The sequence below is a fragment of the Anoplophora glabripennis genome, unplaced genomic scaffold, assembly GCF_000390285.2.
Source record: "Anoplophora glabripennis isolate ALB-LARVAE unplaced genomic scaffold, Agla_2.0 scaffold543, whole genome shotgun sequence".
In the NCBI taxonomy this organism is placed as follows: Eukaryota; Metazoa; Arthropoda; class Insecta; order Coleoptera; family Cerambycidae; genus Anoplophora; species Anoplophora glabripennis.
The window spans coordinates 86728-105905 of record NW_019416617.1 but is presented as its reverse complement, the minus strand read 5'-3'; the positions used below and the strand labels follow the sequence as shown (position 1 = coordinate 105905).

Sequence of the window (19178 nt, the reverse complement as noted above, 5' to 3'; positions counted from 1 at the left end):
ACTGCAAAATATCATTTTCTAACGACTCTGAAATCTGATTGTCGAGTTCACTTGCACTTTCTTCTGAAATGTCTTCTTCAAAATCGATTTCGAACTCGTCTACTTCCACTATTTTGTAAGCATTTTTACACATTTGCCCTTGGCAATGGGTGCAATACTCAGAGCATTTTTGAACTCGAGAATTCAGATCGGAGTAGCTGTGTGTTTGCTCCCCCCTCACTGATATTTCACTGATTTCACGCGGTCTTGAATATCTTTGAGTGACATTTTAAATGGGACGCCCGTGATTGCAAATTTTGAAAATTTATATCTGGAAAGTACTCGGAATGGCAAACCTATTAGTTCAAAAAACAGCCCTTATACCCTTATAGTTTTAGTGTAAATAAGGGTTAACTTTAACGGACTATAACTCCGAAAGTAATGGGCGGATCATCAGGTTTTTTAAATACTCGTCTTTCCGAGTACTTTCAAACCATATTAATAAATATAAATATAAATATAAATAAAAAATTGAAAAAAACATTAAATTATTGCAATTGTTTATAAGCGTGAAAATTGCGACAGTGTTTAAACAGTCGCCACGGTTCACCTAATCGTCCGATTTGAATTTTTCAAAAATCATTTTAAAGCTTGACAACTCTTCTTTCTGTGGTGAAATTTTCAAGTATTCAAAGGTTTTAGATTTTTAGAAATTTAATTGTATAATTTTTTTAATTTAAAAAATATTAAAAATTTAAACAATTATTATGTAAAAACTATCAAACCGAATTGGATGAATTTTGGTGTGATGATTCTATGCACTAAGAAGTTTAATTGGGAAAAGTATGAAGATCTTAGGTATTATTCAAGTGTCTAAAAAAATTGACAAATAAACTAGCATTTTTTGCAATTTTTTAAATGATTTTCCGATTTTTGCAATAACAATAATTATTTTTTCGAATTGCAACTAACTCTATCTTGATCAAAATTTAATTACAAAACTTTTTTCCTCTTCCATTTTTGTCTAAAATGAATAGTTGCTAAGTTGTCGCCGAGAAATCCAAGAAAAAAATGATTTTTTTGCTATTTTTTTATACTTTATTGCATTAAAAATTAAGCCCACGTTTTTTTTATTTGCATAGAAAAATTATCATTTCTGATGTTATTTAGAAGCCGTTAAAGCAAAAATCTCCGATCATATGCGTTTTACCCAACCCGATACAATACCGCCTGGACTACAGTAGTCTGGAGACCAATTTATACTAATCAAATTGCAACTTTGGAAAGAATACAGCGTAGGTAAATAATATTTTCCAGAAAACTAGCCGTCAGTTAGTATTTACACCCCCGCCAATAAAACCTTATAAAGCACATCTTAACGGCTTCTTTTTTAGGTCGAAGAAGCGCAACAGAAGAAAGCTTGACAAATTACTTGACCCCGACTACGTCGCCCCCAAGATCAAAAGACCCACCAACGACTTCGACTTCTCCGAAGACACCTCGGACAACAACTTCCTGAAATTCGCCTGCGAGCTGTGCGACGAAAAGATCCAGTCGAGCGTAGCTTTCGCCCTACATTCCATCAGGCACTCCTCCACCAAGAAGTACCACTGCCACTACTGCAAGTACAAGACCAGCACCGTCAAGCGCATGCGCCGGCACATGTGGATCCACGGCAACGGCGGCAAGGTCTTCCAGTGCGAGACCTGCTCCACCGTCTTCCCCGAGTGCATCCAGGCCATCGAACACAAGAACTTCCACTCGGGCGAGATGCCTTACAAGTGCGACACCTGCGAGAAGCACTTCATGTTCTCCTGGCTGCTATTCACCCACCGCCGCCTCTTCCATTGGGACTCCAAGGGCGACACGGGGCCCTTCACCTGCGACACCTGCAACGGCAAATTCGGGACGCGGTCCGGATTGCGCAAACACATCTTCAGGAAGCACAACAGCGTGCCCAAAGAGCCAACCCTCTGCGACATTTGCGGGAAGAGCCTGGCCAACAACGAGACGCTCAAGTTCCACAAGAGGACCCACACGGGGTACAAGCCGCACATCTGCAGCACGTGCGGGAAGAGCTTCTGCAAGAAGGGGCTGCTGGTGGAGCACGAGAGGGTTCACACGGGGGAGAGGCCCTTCATCTGTCAGTACTGCGAGAAGGGGTTCTCCCAGAGGGCGCCGCTGAAGATTCACTTGAGGATCCATACGGGGGAGAGGCCATACGTGTGTAAATTTTGCGGGAAGGGGTGCATCTGTAAGAGCGTCTTGGATGCGCATATGCGGAATTGCTCCGGGGTTATTATACCATAAGGAATCAGTTTTAGCTTATTGTAAATATTTAAATTTAACTTCGTATAGGTACGTTGGTACGTTAAAGAAAGGGGGCGAGTTCCTCTAGGAAAAATAACAGGGGTAGTTCGCATAACGTTTTTCATTTTATTGCCAATAGCAGTGGGTTAAGCATAAACTGAATACCCTGTATACAGGTAGTGGGTGTGGATCACTAAGATTATTCAAAAAATAAAAAATTTCAATAATCAATGTGTCTGGTTTTTTATAACGAGCGTACAAATAAAAACGTGGTCAAGTTGGTTCTGAAAATTTGGACGTAGGGCGTAGCGTATAGCAAATGAACTTAAACGTCATCTGTCAAAGCGCTATATCGCCGCTATCAATTTGAATATTTTCGTTTTAAAAAGCGTTTAAAATGGTGTTTTCTCAAGAACAAGAAGTGTTTATCATAGAGTCCTACTTTAGAAATGGACGCAAGATTGATGGAATATGGAAGTATTCTATTGAGGAATGTTTCATAGAATTTCAAAATCAATTTCCCGGCGTTGTTGAGTACAAAATTTTTCAAAGTGCAGTTCAGCGTTGTGTTAATGTTTTTCGTGAAACGGGCAGTGTAACAAGAAAAGAAGGAAGCGGCCGACCTAAAAAGCGGACTGAAGAATTAAAAGAAAATGTCCAACAAATAATGGAAAATGCGCCAAGACCTTCTGTACGTGTTTTATCACAAATGGTGGGAGTATCAGTCGGTACCTGCCACACAGTGTTAAAAAAAGATTTGCGTTTGTTCTCCTATCGTTTAACTTGTCAGCAAGAACTTCATGAAGTTGATTTTCCGCGACGGGCTGTATTTTGTGAATGGTTTTTAAACAACTACGGTGAACTTCATAATATCACCTTTTTTTCTGATGAAGCCTGGTTTCATTTAAGTGGTTACGTAAACTCACAGAATATGAGAATGTGGTTTTCTGAAAAACCACATAACTTTTTTGTCGAGGGCCCTCTACACGCTCAAAAAATTGGAGTTTGGTGTGCTCTCAATCGAAGGAGGATTTATGGACCTATTTTTTTTAATGGTACTCTTACTGCGCAAAGGTATAGAGAAGAAATTATCGCTCCTTTTGTTAACCAGCTGGAAGAAAACGAAATTACAAACTTTTACTTTCAACAAGATGGCGCAAGGGCACATACGGCAGGCGAGACGATGAATATGTTGAGAGAAGTTTTCCAAAATCGACTAATAAGTCTCAATGCTGAACATGAATTTCCACCGAGGTCATGTGATATTACGCCGTGTGATTTCTTTTTGTGGTCTTACCTTAAAAACACTATTTTTGAACTGCCTATTCCTGATTTAAACCATCTGCAGGCTCGACTTATAGACAAGATTCGTGAAATTAACAATACCCCGAGCATCTTAGAAAATGTCTTTAATTCTTTGAGGAACAGGTGTGAAAAGTGCTTGGAACAAGGAGGGGGACACTTTCCGCAGCTCCTTTAATTGTTTGTTATTGTTATCACGATTATTCTTTAAAATAAAGTTATATAGTCATTAACGTTATTGAAACTGACAGCTGCTATACAGCTCGTTGAGAAATGAGGTTAAGTTGGTCGCTATAAGCTACTCCCTACGTCCAATGTGTCAGAGCCAACTTCGACCACTTTTTTATTTGAACGCTCGTTATTAATATCCTCATAAGTATAACACGGCTGGTGAAATCAAGCAAGACTATTTTTCTATGAGAAATATTCGGGTATCATTGGTTTTCCATTGCCATTGCCATTGGCTTGCTTAAATTTTTGTATGAGCGTATTTCTCAGAAAAACGTCAAAAACTATCGGATTATTCTATTAGTACAGTCATTGAAGCTTTCCATCTCCGAATTCTTTGAAACTGAACCGATCGTTGAAATTTGGCAGATAGTTAGAGAAAAGGTCAATGAACATTAGGACATAGCGCCGATTGACGCTTCCACCCTGTTGGGGGTTGTCTCAGGGGTGGAAATTTTTTTTCAAAAATAACGCTGGAAATCGATAGAGAATCAAATTGTGAGCAAAAAAATATGCGAAGAATTTTTTCGAGAAATCAGTAGTTTTTTAGTTATTCACGATTGAAAACTTGGAATTTTGAGTGAAAAAAAAAACACTTTCAAAGTATTTTTCGCGAATAACTTAAAAACTACGCATTTTATTAAAAAAAGTGTAATGAACAAAAATGTAGCTTATAAATAAACAAAGAAAATCGTTTTTAAGTGTTGTATGTCCTATACAAAGAGAAATATGGTTAGTGGAAGGGGACTTTTGGGGGGAATACTCGATGTATTCAACGTCAAATAACGGAAAAAGGATTAATTTTACGTGTATAACGCTCCTGGAGTTTTTTGTAGTACTCAAAAAGACCTTCAATATGAGTACTTATAAAAGTTAATTAGAGCAAAATTGAAGGAGTTATCGACCAGAAAAAGATGGGTTGCTCATATTTTTTAAGGAAAAATGAGCAGTAAACGCTGTACCATTTCCATCAGAATTAAAATCTCTTGTTATATTTTAATAGCATAAGCCGTTTTCCAGTAAAATCCATTTCAATAATTCATTATGTGCTCAAAAATTCCTACTGCAAATAAATGTATCAAATTGTGCCATGAGAAAATAACTGTAACAAACACAAAATTGTAAAATTTGCCCCATGGTCCCGCATTTTCTTACGCCCCTGTAGCAAATTTTGATTTGTATTTTATGCCGATTATTAAGCATATAAATAGTAATACAACCCCAAAATTTCGCGATTTAATATTAATTTATATTTGAAGTCATGCAATAAAAACTGTTTCCTGAGTTACCCTTTCAAGGGGCTGTATCTTCCTTAGGGGCCGCCACTGACAAAAACTCTACTAAGGTTTTCATCATATTGTAGGATTTTTTGGATCTAGAATGCCATGAAATCAAAACAAATCCAAGGGCACCAAGTAGTAGTATCCGATGACCCAAACAACTTTCATGGAGGTTATTTTCTCAGTATTAGCTATCCTGACGAGATATCAACCTGAGAATCCAAGAGGGAGATTTGACATTCAAATGACCTTGAACATGAGCTAACTTCGTAAAACGTACATCGGATTCGGATTCAGCGACCACAAAAACGTATAAGTATGGTCATTTAATCTATCACACATTGAACTTTTTTTGGTTGTGTAATTATTAGTAGTCCTTATGTTTAATTTTTTACTGAGCAAATCCTATCATCCATCGAATTAAATACTTTTTATTAATACTTCAACCAACTGTTTTTGATTCCATGGCAACCTAGATGCGCAGAAAAAAATTCCAATTTGCATTTGATTTAAGTTTATCCTCGTGTAGATAGATAGAAAATAATTAATAGATGCCAACCACATTTTAAAGACAAGCAAAAATTTTAATGAAGAATGCCTTTTTCAGGTAAAATGAAAACTAAAAATATTTTCTATCAAAATAGGCCGATTCATACACAAATTGCAATTATAATATAAATTTCAATTCTAATCAACTTTCCTTATTAACATATTTCACCTATTCTATTCGAATTTGGTACACAACTATTTTGAGGACCTTAGAAAAAATCTCTATATTTTTCTGAAAAATGTATCCACATAAAAAATTGTAAAGAAGGCTGGTTTCGTGAAAATTATGATTTTTCAGGGCTCTACCCATAAAAAATAGCCTTTCCTGATTCCTTCAGCTTAATAATATTAATAATAATAATTTATTTGTCACTATAGCTGTTACTAAAAAATTATAGTCGTATTTAACGGGGTGTTAACACGAAAAACTAGACACGGGTACTTTTGTAATGTTTTTACATTTTTCATTATATTTTGATACTATACTATAATTACTATTTTTTCTATAAAAAAATGTGTTTTCCAATGTTTTACGCTCATGGTATTTTTAATACGTTACATTGATGAACATAACAATTTTTCTTACATGTTTAGTCTGTAGATATATCCTAACAGTACAATAAAATTGGATTTGATGAATTATACAACACAAGTTTGGACATGCTTTTAGTTTCACCCTGTACAATAAAGCATAGCACGAATTATGTTACCAATCACCATCAAATGCAAAGTAATAATAAGAATAATGGACATTGTAAACATTATAAATTAAGATATAACTATCTTTCCTTTTAAGAAAAATAAAGACAGTGTTTTCGATACAAATTTCAATATTTTATATTTGTTATGTACTATAAATATACGAATAACTAAACCAACCGCTTGTTTCTGTTTCAATTCATTGAAAAATTTCACATGCTATTGTCTGTACTCGACCCAGTAGGCGGGTAACGAAACAACGAAGTATAGATTGTTAGGACTGTCAAACCGTTGACAGACAACGCTTGTGACCACTCATTACTTGTAGATAGTAGTATAACTTGCCTTGTAGGTATGTACATAGAAACAAACACAGCCTTATCAATATATATCGTGAAACTAAACGTACTCACATTGGTTTTGTTTTAGGTTCTTCGACTCGTCGATACTAAACAATCTAATATACGGCCCAGGAATCTCCATAACGCCTGTCAAGCAAGAAATCTACGACTACACTGCCAACGGCCCCGACAAGTTCAATCCGTTCAACGGATTCAACGGCTACAACCCATTCATGAGTCAGTTCATCGAGAACGAGATAAAGCTCAACGCGAAAATGAGCTCCCCCAAACCGGAAAAGGAAATATCCAAGCCCGCAGCTACCGGTAACATAATAGACTGTTTGAACAAGACTAACAAGCTCAAGAAGAAGCCCGAGAAACCAAAGAGTACTTCGGATAGGAACGCGCCGCAACCCCCCACCCTAGACGAACCCATTCATTGCGAAACTTGCAACGACACGTACAAGAACAACGTCGCTTTCGCCTTACACTCGATTCAGCACACCCAGGATGATAAATACGAATGTCATCTGTGCGACTATCGGAACGCTTCCAAGTACCACATCGAAATGCACATAAGGGCCCACGAAGGCACCACCAAGTACAAGTGCGAGGTATGCGGCAAGGCCTTCACCGTGAGCACCCACGCCATAGAGCACAAGTACTTCCACACCGGCGAAAAACCTTTCCAGTGCGAGATATGCGGCAAGCACTTCATGTTCTCCTGGTTCCTCACATCGCACCGCAGAACCCAACACTGGGAGATAATGACCGGCAGCCCCCTGGTGAAATACGACTGCACCATCTGCAACAAGCACTACACCTCCTCCACGGGTCTGAAGAGGCACAACCTTAGCAAGCACAACTCCTCGGGCATCGACCCGTCAGTGCTCTGCGACATCTGCGGCAAGAGGCTGTCGAGTAAGGAAAAACTGAAATTCCACCGGAGGATCCACACGGGGTACAAGCCGTTCTCGTGCGAGGTATGCACCAAGAGCTTCTCCAGGAAGGAGCAGCTGAAGGAGCACGAGAGGGTGCACACGGGGGAAAAGCCCTTCATCTGCAAGTACTGCGGCAAAGGCTTCACCCAGAGGTCCCCGCTCAGGATACACGAAAGAACGCATACGGGGGAGCGGCCTTATGTGTGTATGATCTGCGGCAAGGGGTTCATATCGAAGGGGGTGATGGACACGCATATGAAGACCTGTTCTGCGGCGCAAATGCACTATAATTAGCCAGTAGGTGATAATAGAGTAGTAGAGTGCTGAGAATATAAAAAATTGTTTTTGTTATGTTGGGAACGTATCCAATCTTCATTCAGGAATACTGTGTTGGTTTAGCGCCATCTGTGATTCGACCATGTGAAGTACAGAACACCGGAAGAAAGCACTAGATGGTGTTAACAGTTCGGGTGTGGATGTCCGGTAAGTATCTAGCCCTCAGGAGCATATGGAGAAGGTCAAAATAACACTGGGTCGGATTTTTCCTCCATTCTTCCTCCTAAGATTTAGATTAGGGTGGCCCAAAAAAAACGAATATTTTTTTTCGTGTCTCTTGTGAAGATATGTTAGTTTTAAGAGCCCTCTCAAAAAATCAGCTCAAAAAAAAATTTTTTAGAGGTCGCTCAAGATTTTTAAAAATTTCCAAATTCGCCAAAAATTATTTTTTTTTATTTTTTTCTCTTTATTTTATCATTTTCTAGGTTGAAAAATATCTCGATTCTGAAAATTTCAAATCGATATTTTAATTTCTAAAGGTCACTCAGAATTATTTTAACTTTAAAAGTAGTGTAAATATGAACGAACTAATATTTTTTTTTATTGAATTTGATGAACAAAAGAATAGAAATAAATCACGAGACACTTAAAAAATTTCTCGAGGCAAAATTTACTATCGCACGTGAGTATCAAGTATTTATAATTTTTTAATTTTTTTAAATTTGTGTCTCGTGATTTATTTCTATTCTTTTGTTCATCAAATTCAATTAAAAAAAATTATTAGTTCGTTGATATTTATTTTTAGAGGTCGCTCGAAAACATAGGTACGCTACTTTGAAAGTTAAAATAATTATGAGTAACCTTTAGAAATTGAAATATCGATTGGAAATTTTCTGAATCGGTATTTTTTCAACCTAGAAAATGATAAAATAACGAGAAAAAAAAATTCAATCTGACGATTTTGGAATTTTTTAAAAATCTTGAGGGACCTCTAAAAAAAATTTTTTAGAGCCGATTTTTTGAGGGGTCTCTTAAAACATGATAAACTAATATATTTTCACAAGAGACAAAAAAAAATTCCATTTTTTTTTGGGCCACGCTAATTTAAATATTTACGTTTTGGGTTTTAACTTTGAAACCACCATGGCAAAATTTTGGGATAGATAAGATACAGACAACACTTCTTTATTGGATGTTAAAATCGATCTTGCATCAATAAATTTGCCCTCCCTTTTATGCTCCTGGAAGATTGGTACTTGCCGGACATCATGTGTTTTATATTTCAAAAAACTACGTACTCTACTACAAAATACTCTAACTTGCAGCAAATAATGTCATCATCCAGCTCATTTTCTAATTTATCAGAATTTTGCTCCAAGTCCGAGTAACTAGACTGAGTTAAAAAACGTATTATTAGTTCGATTTTCTTTATTATTACTAGGTACTCTTTGAAACCGTTGATTATTTAGTTTTGTGTAAGTTTGATGTTGTATCCGAAGAGAGAACAGAAAAATACTCACTGAAAGATTATTTTGTTATAAACATGAGATGTAAAAGTTTACTTGAATAGAAAAATACTTTGTTTTTTCGATGCTGTTAGATCTAGATTCTGTGAAATAGTTGCAACAAATTATATATATCACATAAATAATAAATCGAATAAATAACTCATATAGGTACTGGAAGTTTTTTTAATGGATAAAATCAAGATACAGAGTAAGTTGATTTACATAATTTATTTTTAAGAGTTAATTTTTAGGCAGATGCAAAAGAAGATCTAACAGGTATAATTTTATGTAACTTTTTAACGTAAATATGCGATTTGTGAGATTAAATATGGTCAAGAATGCGCTACTACATCGTCACACAAGAGGCATACTAGAAGTTGTCAGAAAACAATAAAAATGAACGAATATCTTCTTCAGGTACCATCATACGATGAAAGGATTGACTATGCTACATTTATATCAAATAAATATGTATTTCTTGCACTTTTCTGTTGGTACTTCTTTGAAAATTGTAACATTTTGTGTTGGTAGGGGCAGGATACTTATATGTAGATAAGACCGTTCTCCCATGTTGATCCTAGTCAGAACTATAAAAGATTACTGATATTCTATTTTCAGGTTCATCACAAAGTTGAGTCCTGTTTGGGAACCGGACGACGAGAAGCCCAAGAAAAAGAGCAAGACGCGCAAAGTCCGGAGAGAGAAGAAAGAGAAGAAGGTTCGGAGAAAAAAGATCGACATCGTCCACCCGCCGCCCATCGAGCTGGACGAACCTATCCAGTGCGACGTGTGCAGCGACACCTACAAGAATAACGTCGCGTTCTCTCTACATTCCATCAGCCACAGCGATGACGGCAAATACTCTTGTCACATATGCAACTATCGGAACGCCTCCAAGTACCACATAGAGATGCATGTGAGGGCTCACGAAGGCACCACGAGTTACAAGTGCGAGATCTGCAACAAGGCCTTCACCGTGAGCACCCACGCCATGGAACACAAGTACTTCCATTCCGGGGAAAAGCCCTTCCAATGCGAGATATGCGGGAAACACTTCATGTTCTCCAGATTCCTCGCCTCCCACCGCAGGACCCAGCACTGGGAGATCATCACCGGCACGCCCTTGATCAAGTACGATTGCACCATCTGTAAAAAGCACTACACCTCCTCCAGCGGCCTGAAGAGGCACAACCTCAGGAACCACAACACGGAAGGCATAGACACCTCGGTGCTCTGCGACATATGTGGGAAGAAAATATCCAGCAACGAGAAGCTTAAATTTCACCGAAGGGTGCACACGGGATACAAACCGTTCGCTTGCGAGGTCTGCGGCAAGTGTTTCTCCACGAAGGAACAGAAGAAGGAGCACCTCAGAGTCCACACCGGCGAAAAACCCTACATTTGCAAGTACTGCGGCAAGGGTTTCACCCAGAGGTCTCCCTTGAAGATACACGAGAGGTCCCACACGGGGGAGATGCCCTACGTGTGCTTGATTTGTTCCAAAGGGTTCATCTCGAAAAGTGCCATGGATACCCACATGAAGCACTGCACCTTTCACATACCTTGTTAGGGGTTTCCCGTTTTACATAGGGGGTTGTTTTACAGGGTACGACAAGCTTAATCCTACTAAGTGATGTTGAGAAACTAGGATAGGTAATATGTTAATAGTTTTCAGAACGGTTTGGAAATGTATGGAGAGTGTCTTTTAGAAAATTGATGTTTTTGGAGAATATATATTTTTTAATGTTTGCAATAAGACATAATTTGTTAGATTACACTTCTAACAATGAGGCACACTCCATATTGGTTATATGTTATTTTAAAAATATGGTGGTAGTGTTTATCAAAAGCACTATATTTTCCCGGTGATCTGTTCATAGATATTTTTGTGTAATGTTTTTTACTGGAGTTACTGGATAATTAAAATTTTATAAACGCTCGAACCAAATGAAATAAAAGTAAATGTGATTAAACCGTCACAATTGCAGGTATTACCAAATAAACAATTTGACTAAAAATGTACAGCTCTTATTTATGATGTATATAGACTTTATTTAGAGAATAATTTAAGAATAATATAAATAATCTGGTAATACCTCTTTCTTTTATTAAAAAAAGAGTTTATAAAATTTTATAACAAGTAAATGAACACGTTGTTATGTGTAGATATAGTAGTTACCTAATTTTATCTGTTGTGAAGATTGTGTTTACAAATATAAAAAAAGGTTGGGATAAAAAAATGTTCAAGCAATACTTGTCATGCTGCCCTTGTTTGTATCTACTGTTATTGTATGTTCACATAATTCGTAATAAATTATTGCAAATTTTGTTTTACTTATTGATTCTATTTGCTAAAAATTAAACAGATGCATATACCGCAGGATTATCAAACATCGGAACAAAGGTACGTATTTTATATTCCAGAAATACTTTCATTTTTGAAAGAGATACCGCACGGACCATTCATGTCTTTACAGTGGGAAATTTTACTCACACCATATTTACCTGTGGTTTTATTAATATAAGTTTTGTTTTTTAGGAGCAAAAAGACTAGAAGGAAAAGACGCAAAGCCCAGAAGGGCAAGAAGTCGAAGAAAACGGAGGATCACCCCCCACCCCTAAAGCTGGAGCAGCCGATTCAGTGCGACGACTGCGAGGAGTATTTCACGAACAACGTCGACTTCGCCCTTCACTCGAAATGCCACGACAGAGACGGCAAGTACCGGTGCCACTTGTGCATCAACTTCCGGAACGCTTCCAAGTACCAGATAGAGATGCATGTGAGAGCGCATGAGGGCACCACCAGGTACAAATGCGAAATATGCAACCAGGGCTTTACCATAAGCACCCACGCCATAGAACACAAGTACTTCCACACGGGAGAGAAGCCTTTCCAGTGCGAGATCTGTGGGAAACACTTCATGTACTCCTGGTTCCTTTCCAGGCACAGGAAATCGTCGCACTATGAAATTTTAACTGGTAGTCCTCTAGTAAAGTACGACTGTCCAATTTGCAATAAGCACTACGCTACCGCTTCCAGCTTAAGCAGGCACAAGCAAAGTAAACATAAGAAGATCGACGGTTCCGTGCTTTGCGATATTTGCGGGAAGAGATTGTCAAGTAGAGAAAAGTTAAAATTCCATCTTAGGACCCACACCGGGTACAAACCGTACGGTTGCACGGTGTGTCCGAAGAGCTTCTCCAAGAAGGACCAGCTGGTAGAGCACGTCCGGGTCCACACGGGGGAAAAACCCTACATCTGCAAGTACTGCGGGCGGGGGTTTACCCAGAGGACGCCTCTGAAGACCCACGAAAAGACCCACATTAGAGACGAGATGGGTGCGGGTTGTTCGGTGTGTGGCGTCATTGGAACCTGCGGACACGTTCAGAACTACCAACTGCCGGCGCCTTTTAATTACAATTTCGACCCGAGGAATACTTAGTTCTGTTCCGTGACATGTTGGTTATACCTTGCTCATGCTTGGAGAGGTGGTCCACGTTTTAAGGCGCAAACTTCACTAGGCGATAGACAAAATTATTTAAAGCAAAAAGTTTCCTGCGAACTGATCGTAGTTCGCTTCGTTTTCGAGATACAAGGTGTGGAAATTAAAAAATTATACTACATTTTATGGAATATCTCTGAAGATGATTGACGTAAACTGATGAAACTTGGGCCACTGAGTTATCTAAATAGAAGTAAAAATTTGTTACGTTGGTTTACAATATGGCAACCAGTGGGGAATATACGAGGGGGTCAGTAGCACAGCACCAATGAGTATTCCGCAATTTTTTTTTATTACCAATGGAATTTATAAAAAAGGCAGTCGAATTTTATTCCAAGTAAAACGGGATTGTTATTGTAACGAGCCCTTTTAGAGTCATCATCATTTAGAGATATTTTACAAAATGTGATGTTTTTCTATAATTCCACACCCTGTATCTTCTATAACTAAGAGAACCACAATACGGCTCTTATTTTCTGGTGAAGCTTCCAATTTAAAACTATTCTGTACAGAAATGTTATACTTGTTCTCAATTCCATACATCTTTAAAACAATTGAACTAACGACACAATATCTTAATACTCTATTTTCATATGTTTAGATATTCACCGTATTAAGGCATTATTTTTAAGGTTGTTCTTTATTCACCTGTGAAATAAAAAAACATATTTTATCCTGTACTTATTGTTCAAGATTTACATACATTTATTTTTTTCGTTTTTTTATATAACTTGTTTTTGTTAACTGAAAATATATATAGACAGTGAGCCAAACATTATTTATTATAGTGCGTTTTGAACGAATTTAGTTTATCATGTTTTTTTGTTTCAAAATTACAATAAGAAGACATACTTCAAATTACATCTCATAAGACATCATTATTGTTCTTCCTGATTCTGAGAAACTGTTGACAAATGATAAATATTTAATGAAATCGCAAAAATTTATATTTACGAAAGGTTTTATATACAAAAAATATTTATTATATTGCTGTAATATTGTTCAATATTAGAAAAACAGTTAAGTTGTTATATGTTTGTACTTGTTTAGTGATTTATATCCATTAATATACATCTATGTGTATATACAGCAAACCAGTGAATACTTTTAAATGCTTTTATTATGTTTATTATTTTTATTGAATATTATAGTTATTTATTTATTTGTAAATACGCCTAGACATGTTTATGAATGCATTTTTTTTATTATCTACCGCAATATTGTATCTATTGTTGAAAATAAAGCTTGAGTTTTGTTGGGTTATTTATTCTAGCGTAATTTTCCAAACCTAATATCTGGTAACATTGGCAGACAATAGATAGCGTAGTGTATTACGTGTAGCAAAATATAGATGGCGTTTTACATTTCACTCACGTTAATTGAGAACAGTGGATACTAATACTAACGTATTCGTCACAATTTGTATTATTTTCCAGTGCGTTCTGTTGTATGCCACTTGAAGTATTATAATAATAAATAATAAAGATTATTTCATAAAATTGTGGAAAAGCAGCAAGGATCAAATATCAGAATTTCTATTCCATAACTATATTTGAGTTGTTTTCGTTTTCAGAATTTTTAGATCACAACAGGTAACATTTGGTCAATCAATTCTTTCTGCACATATTGTCATTGTCTACTGTTATAGTGTAATTTTAAAAAATGATTGGTGCTATATACTGAAGCAGCAGGTAGAAAACTACATTTTAAGTAAAGAGTTTCTTAAAAATATGGCTAAAAACGCTTGGTAAAAAAGTTTCAAGGTGATAAAGATTCATGCCAAAAACAAAACACTTATTAAAATAACTTACAGATCTTTTAAAGTAGCATTTTCTATCTCCTGTTTTGGCGTTGCCCCATGCCTTAAAAATACAGGGTGATTCACGGGAAGGTGCTCACCATGGAATCTCGGAAGTTTTAAGAGATACTTTCCGTCCTTCTAATTTTTCATATGCAACTAGAGAAATGGAATTTCGCCAAAATTCATTTTTTTTTTTCTTTCTTTTAATATATTTGTTAACTATAAATATTAGAAGCTTTAAATTTTTAGGTGTTACATAAATTAACATCTTACATCGACTAGTTTTATAATAATTTTGCTAAACCTTCTAGATTTTGGTTGATGGTGTTATATTCAATTTTTGTATTTTCTTTTCATTCTTTTTACATACATTTATATTTGGACAAAAACATATTTTTTATGTTATAACAACAATTCAAATAGGCACTGCATAGTATTAATTTATGTAATGTCCGAAAACTTGAAGTTTGTAACATTTATAGTTGTTTGAAAATAGTTGTCATAGGTGTTTAAAGCTTATGCAGTGTTTTTCCCATATTTTTTACCTGTTACAGAGACTTCCATGGTGAGCATCCTTTACTCAATGACTGTATATTATTAGTTCACCGAATAATGCTCATCTATTTCAGGATTTTGACTGCAAAGCAAGGGGCTAGCAGCGTATTTCTTCCCAACAGAAGTTTTAATCTTCAAGAAACTAAGTCGATGCCCTACATCCCAGATACTGGACTAGCAGACGAAATATTGAGACAACTGTGGACGCACACGCCAGAGAAGAACACGAACAAATCCCGTCGCAAGAGCTCGAACCCTAGGAAGATAGGAGCGGACCAACCCCCTCTGGTGCAACTGGAAGAACCAGTGCAATGCGACAAGTGCGAAGCCTCCTTCACTAACAACGTAGACTTCGCTCTACACTCCATAAACCACAACGAAGACGAAAGGTACACATGTCACCTGTGCAGCTACAAGATCCAATCGAAGTACGCCTTGGAAATGCACGTGAGGGCCCACGAAGGCACCACCAAGTACAAGTGCGAGATCTGCGACAAGGCCTTCGCCGTCAGCAACCTCGCGAAACAACACAAGTTCCTCCACACCGGAGAGAAACCATTCCAGTGCGAAATTTGTGGGAAGCACTACTTCTCCTCCAACAAGCTCAGTTCTCACCGTCACAACGCGCACTACGAAACCATAACCGGCTTTCCCCTGAGCTACGATTGTACGGAGTGCGGGAAACACTACACCACAGCGCTTGGTTTGAAGAAACACAAACTGACAAAGCACGATAACGCCGATCTCTCCGTCATCTGCGAGACTTGCGGGAAAAGGCTCTCTAGTAAAGAGAAATTGAAATACCACACTAGGATTCATACAGGGTTCAAGCCGCATGTCTGCCATATATGTCCCAAGGCTTTTTCTAAGAAGGAACATTTGGTGGAGCACATCCGCATCCATACCGGGGAAAAACCTTTCCTCTGTAAATGCTGTGGGAGAGGATTCGCTCAGAGGACTCCACTAAAGGTTCACGAGAAGATCCATTCGCGGGAAAATCCTCTTTTAACTGGCAGTTTTGTAAATGTGGGTGCTCCTAAGGAACAATGTAAGGATAATGAATAAACAAACAAGAGAAATATGTAATTAACAGTTACCCTGTTTCAAAGAACTGTTAGACTGAACCCCGGGTGCTCATTGTTATTAAAATGGATTTACAGAATGCCAAAACTTTGGTAACAACGCTTAAAACAGATGAATATTTGAAAGAGCGGCTCGTAACCCTTGAATTACATAGTTTTCTTTTTGTCTGTTTTTAATCATATTTCCTTGAGGTATAAGTAAATTCGTTTTTAATAAAGAAGAAACAGTATTAGCACAGACCTACACAAGTAAGTTCATGTTTCTAACCCGGGCATAGCTGCGCGAGAGTGAGATCACATTCGGATAGAAGGAATAAGACTTAGACGCGCTGCAATTTGGGATAGTAGTCACAACCGTGTTGTGATCGAAACTATCTCAGACGCAAACTTATTTGTGTGGGTCTATAAGTTATTTTATATTTTAGTTGTAAACTTATAATTCGAGCTGTTTTGTATTGAAAACTAAAAACTATATTTAAAGCCATTTGCTGACTTATAAGAGTAAAAACACATTTCCTATTATTTCTTAGCCAATTGTAAAATTTGACTTTATTAAAAATATTCGAATTATATGAAATTTAAGAAAACATACACCGAATATCAGTGACGTTGCAACAAACTTTCAGGGCTGATTCTTGTTAACAAAATAAATAAAAAGAGTAATTCTTAAGAAAAATGTTTACATTAAATAGTGCATCTCCTAAACGTACCAGACCATTGATATGGAAACACCGACTGGTGCTTAACAATCTCTAGTAAACAAAACCGTAATGTATAATCTAGAATTACTGTTTTATTTCATTTTAGGTTTGTAAAGTTAAAAGAAGAACGCCTTGTTAATGATTTGAAAGAAGACACAACTTTTAAAAACAGCAAAAGAGGTCGGAAGGGTACGAAAACAAAAATGCATCAAGGTGACCAAGAGACCAAACAAACACCGAAGAAAAAACCGAGGAAAACAAAAAGCGACAAGCCCAAAAGGGTCGTCGTCAGCAACCCCCCTCCCCTTCAGCTGGACGAACCCTTAAAGTGTGAACTGTGCCCCTCTTCCTACATGAACAACGTGGACTTTGCCCTTCACTCGCGGTGCCACAGCGACGACGGCAAGTTCAGCTGTCACCTGTGCAAATATCGCAACGCCTCGAAGTACCACTTCGAAATGCACGTCAGGGTCCACGAGGGCACCACCAAGTTCAAGTGTGAGATATGCGAGAAGGCCTTCGCCGTTCGCTCGCACGCCGTGGAGCATAAGAACTTCCACACCGGAGAGAAGCCTTTCCAGTGCGAGATATGCGGCAAACACTTCACCACTTCCAACCAGATGACGGCGCATCGCCACAACGTCCACTACGAGATCATAAACGGCGGTCCCATCGTTAAGTACGATTGCACCGTTTGCAACAAGCACTACCAGACTTCCCTCGGCTTGAAAAAGCACAACGACCGCAAGCACATCAAGGTGGACTTCTCGGTGATCTGCGAGACTTGCGGGAAGAGGCTCTCCAGCAAGGAAAAGTTGAAATTCCATCTCAGGACCCACACCGGTTACAGACCGCACGCTTGCCATCTGTGTCCGAAGAAGTTTCCCAAGAAGGAGCAGCTCATTGAACATGTACGGATCCACACGGGAGAGAAACCGTACATTTGTAAATTCTGTGGGAAGGGGTTCGCCCAGCGGACTCCACTGAAGGTACACGAAAGGACTCATACTGGAGAACGCCCCAACAAGTGTGAGTTTTGCGGGAGGAGCTTCGCTTCCAGAGTCATGCTGGATGCACATTCGGGCACTTGCTTTGCGGATAAGAAGGTCGAGTGAAAAAACAATTCGACTACATTTTGGATAATATTATATGTTATAGACACACTAAAATGTCGAAAATCAAAGTACTTATCGCATATACTCCTAATAATCGAATAAAAAACAGTTTTACAGTATTATTTTAGGTTAGAGTATACAATGGCTTTGTTCCTAGAGCAATGCAAAGCAATTTCCAACAGTCAGAAGCATGCGCAGGGTATCTCAGAAACTTGCAGGGATACAATTATGAAACAAACTTACATATCTTTTCGATCAAGCGTAGTTGGCTGTTCTAAAGAGATAGATATTTTTTGTGCTTTGCGATGATTACTTTAGAAAATATTCTCTACAGATTAAGTTCGAAATTGGTTTATGTTTGGTGATTCTGCTGACAAATCGTCTTAGCTATTTGCTGAGTGGTTTCCCACAATACTAGTTAAAAAAGTTCATTTTCCTCAGTTAATTAAGTAATTACAAAATGTCAACGTTACAGCCGCCTACTAGATAAATTGCAGTTCGATAAAATTTCTACCCTATGCCAATCAACCATGTAATTAATTTTAAATAAATTTTTTGCTCAGAAACCGTTACTTTTACAAAAAAAATACAAGAGACCTTGTTTATTTAGAGTGAATCAGGCTCTCTGAAATAAATTTTAAATGGTAAGGTAGCAATAAGAAAAAAGTTACGTATGAAACAAGCTGAGGGGTGGCTTTTTCTACCCCTTACAACCGTAGGAAAAAATCAACAAATTGTTTACTGAGTGCCTTCTCGATAGCAGAAAACGTTTACTTCATTTCATTTCTGTCACTTTTTTGGTAGGCATTTCAGAATTAAATTTCAATTAAAAATTACTTTTTTGGCACCCTCTTTAAGCAGTTGTATCTTCACAGAGGATATTCAAATGAGATTTTTTCATATGAAATATCCACCTTATTTTTCGACGAGGAATCACCGCCAGAATTTTTTCGCACTTATTTATTTACACCCTGTATATCATTAGTGAAAATTTGATTTAACATTTTG

General features: G+C 37.5%; 4 protein-coding genes across 4 annotated transcripts in view; all 4 read left to right on the top strand.

The window, feature by feature from the left end:
* Positions 1 to 11747, top strand: part of LOC108914411 (zinc finger protein 721) — a 115705-nt gene extending 103958 nt beyond the window's left edge. The window contains exons 6-9 of the mRNA XM_023455099.1: positions 1374 to 2225; positions 6777 to 7922; positions 8056 to 8112; positions 10032 to 11747. Of these exons, the coding sequence (XP_023310867.1) occupies positions 1374 to 2225; positions 6777 to 7922; positions 8056 to 8112; positions 10032 to 10983 (3007 nt within the window). The 3' untranslated portion in view covers positions 10984 to 11747. The remainder of the gene's footprint in view (positions 1 to 1373; positions 2226 to 6776; positions 7923 to 8055; positions 8113 to 10031) is intronic.
* Positions 11748 to 11779: 32 nt separating this feature from the next.
* On the top strand, positions 11780 to 13609 carry LOC108914403 (zinc finger protein 235-like). The gene is made up of 2 exons (XM_018720217.2): positions 11780 to 11817; positions 11953 to 13609. Exons 1-2 carry the CDS (start codon positions 11780 to 11782, stop codon positions 12854 to 12856), a joined length of 942 nt encoding a protein of 313 aa, XP_018575733.1. The 3' UTR covers positions 12857 to 13609.
* Positions 13610 to 15329: 1720 nt separating this feature from the next.
* Positions 15330 to 16337, top strand: LOC108914402 (zinc finger protein 239-like). The gene has a single exon (XM_018720216.1). The coding sequence runs from the start codon at positions 15330 to 15332 to the stop codon at positions 16335 to 16337; it is 1008 nt and encodes a 335-aa protein (XP_018575732.1).
* Positions 16338 to 17258: 921 nt separating this feature from the next.
* LOC108914401 (gastrula zinc finger protein XlCGF7.1-like) lies at positions 17259 to 18388 on the top strand. Its single transcript, XM_018720215.2, has one exon. It carries the CDS (start codon positions 17259 to 17261, stop codon positions 18168 to 18170), a length of 912 nt encoding a protein of 303 aa, XP_018575731.1. The 3' UTR covers positions 18171 to 18388.
* Positions 18389 to 19178: the final 790 nt, after the last annotated feature.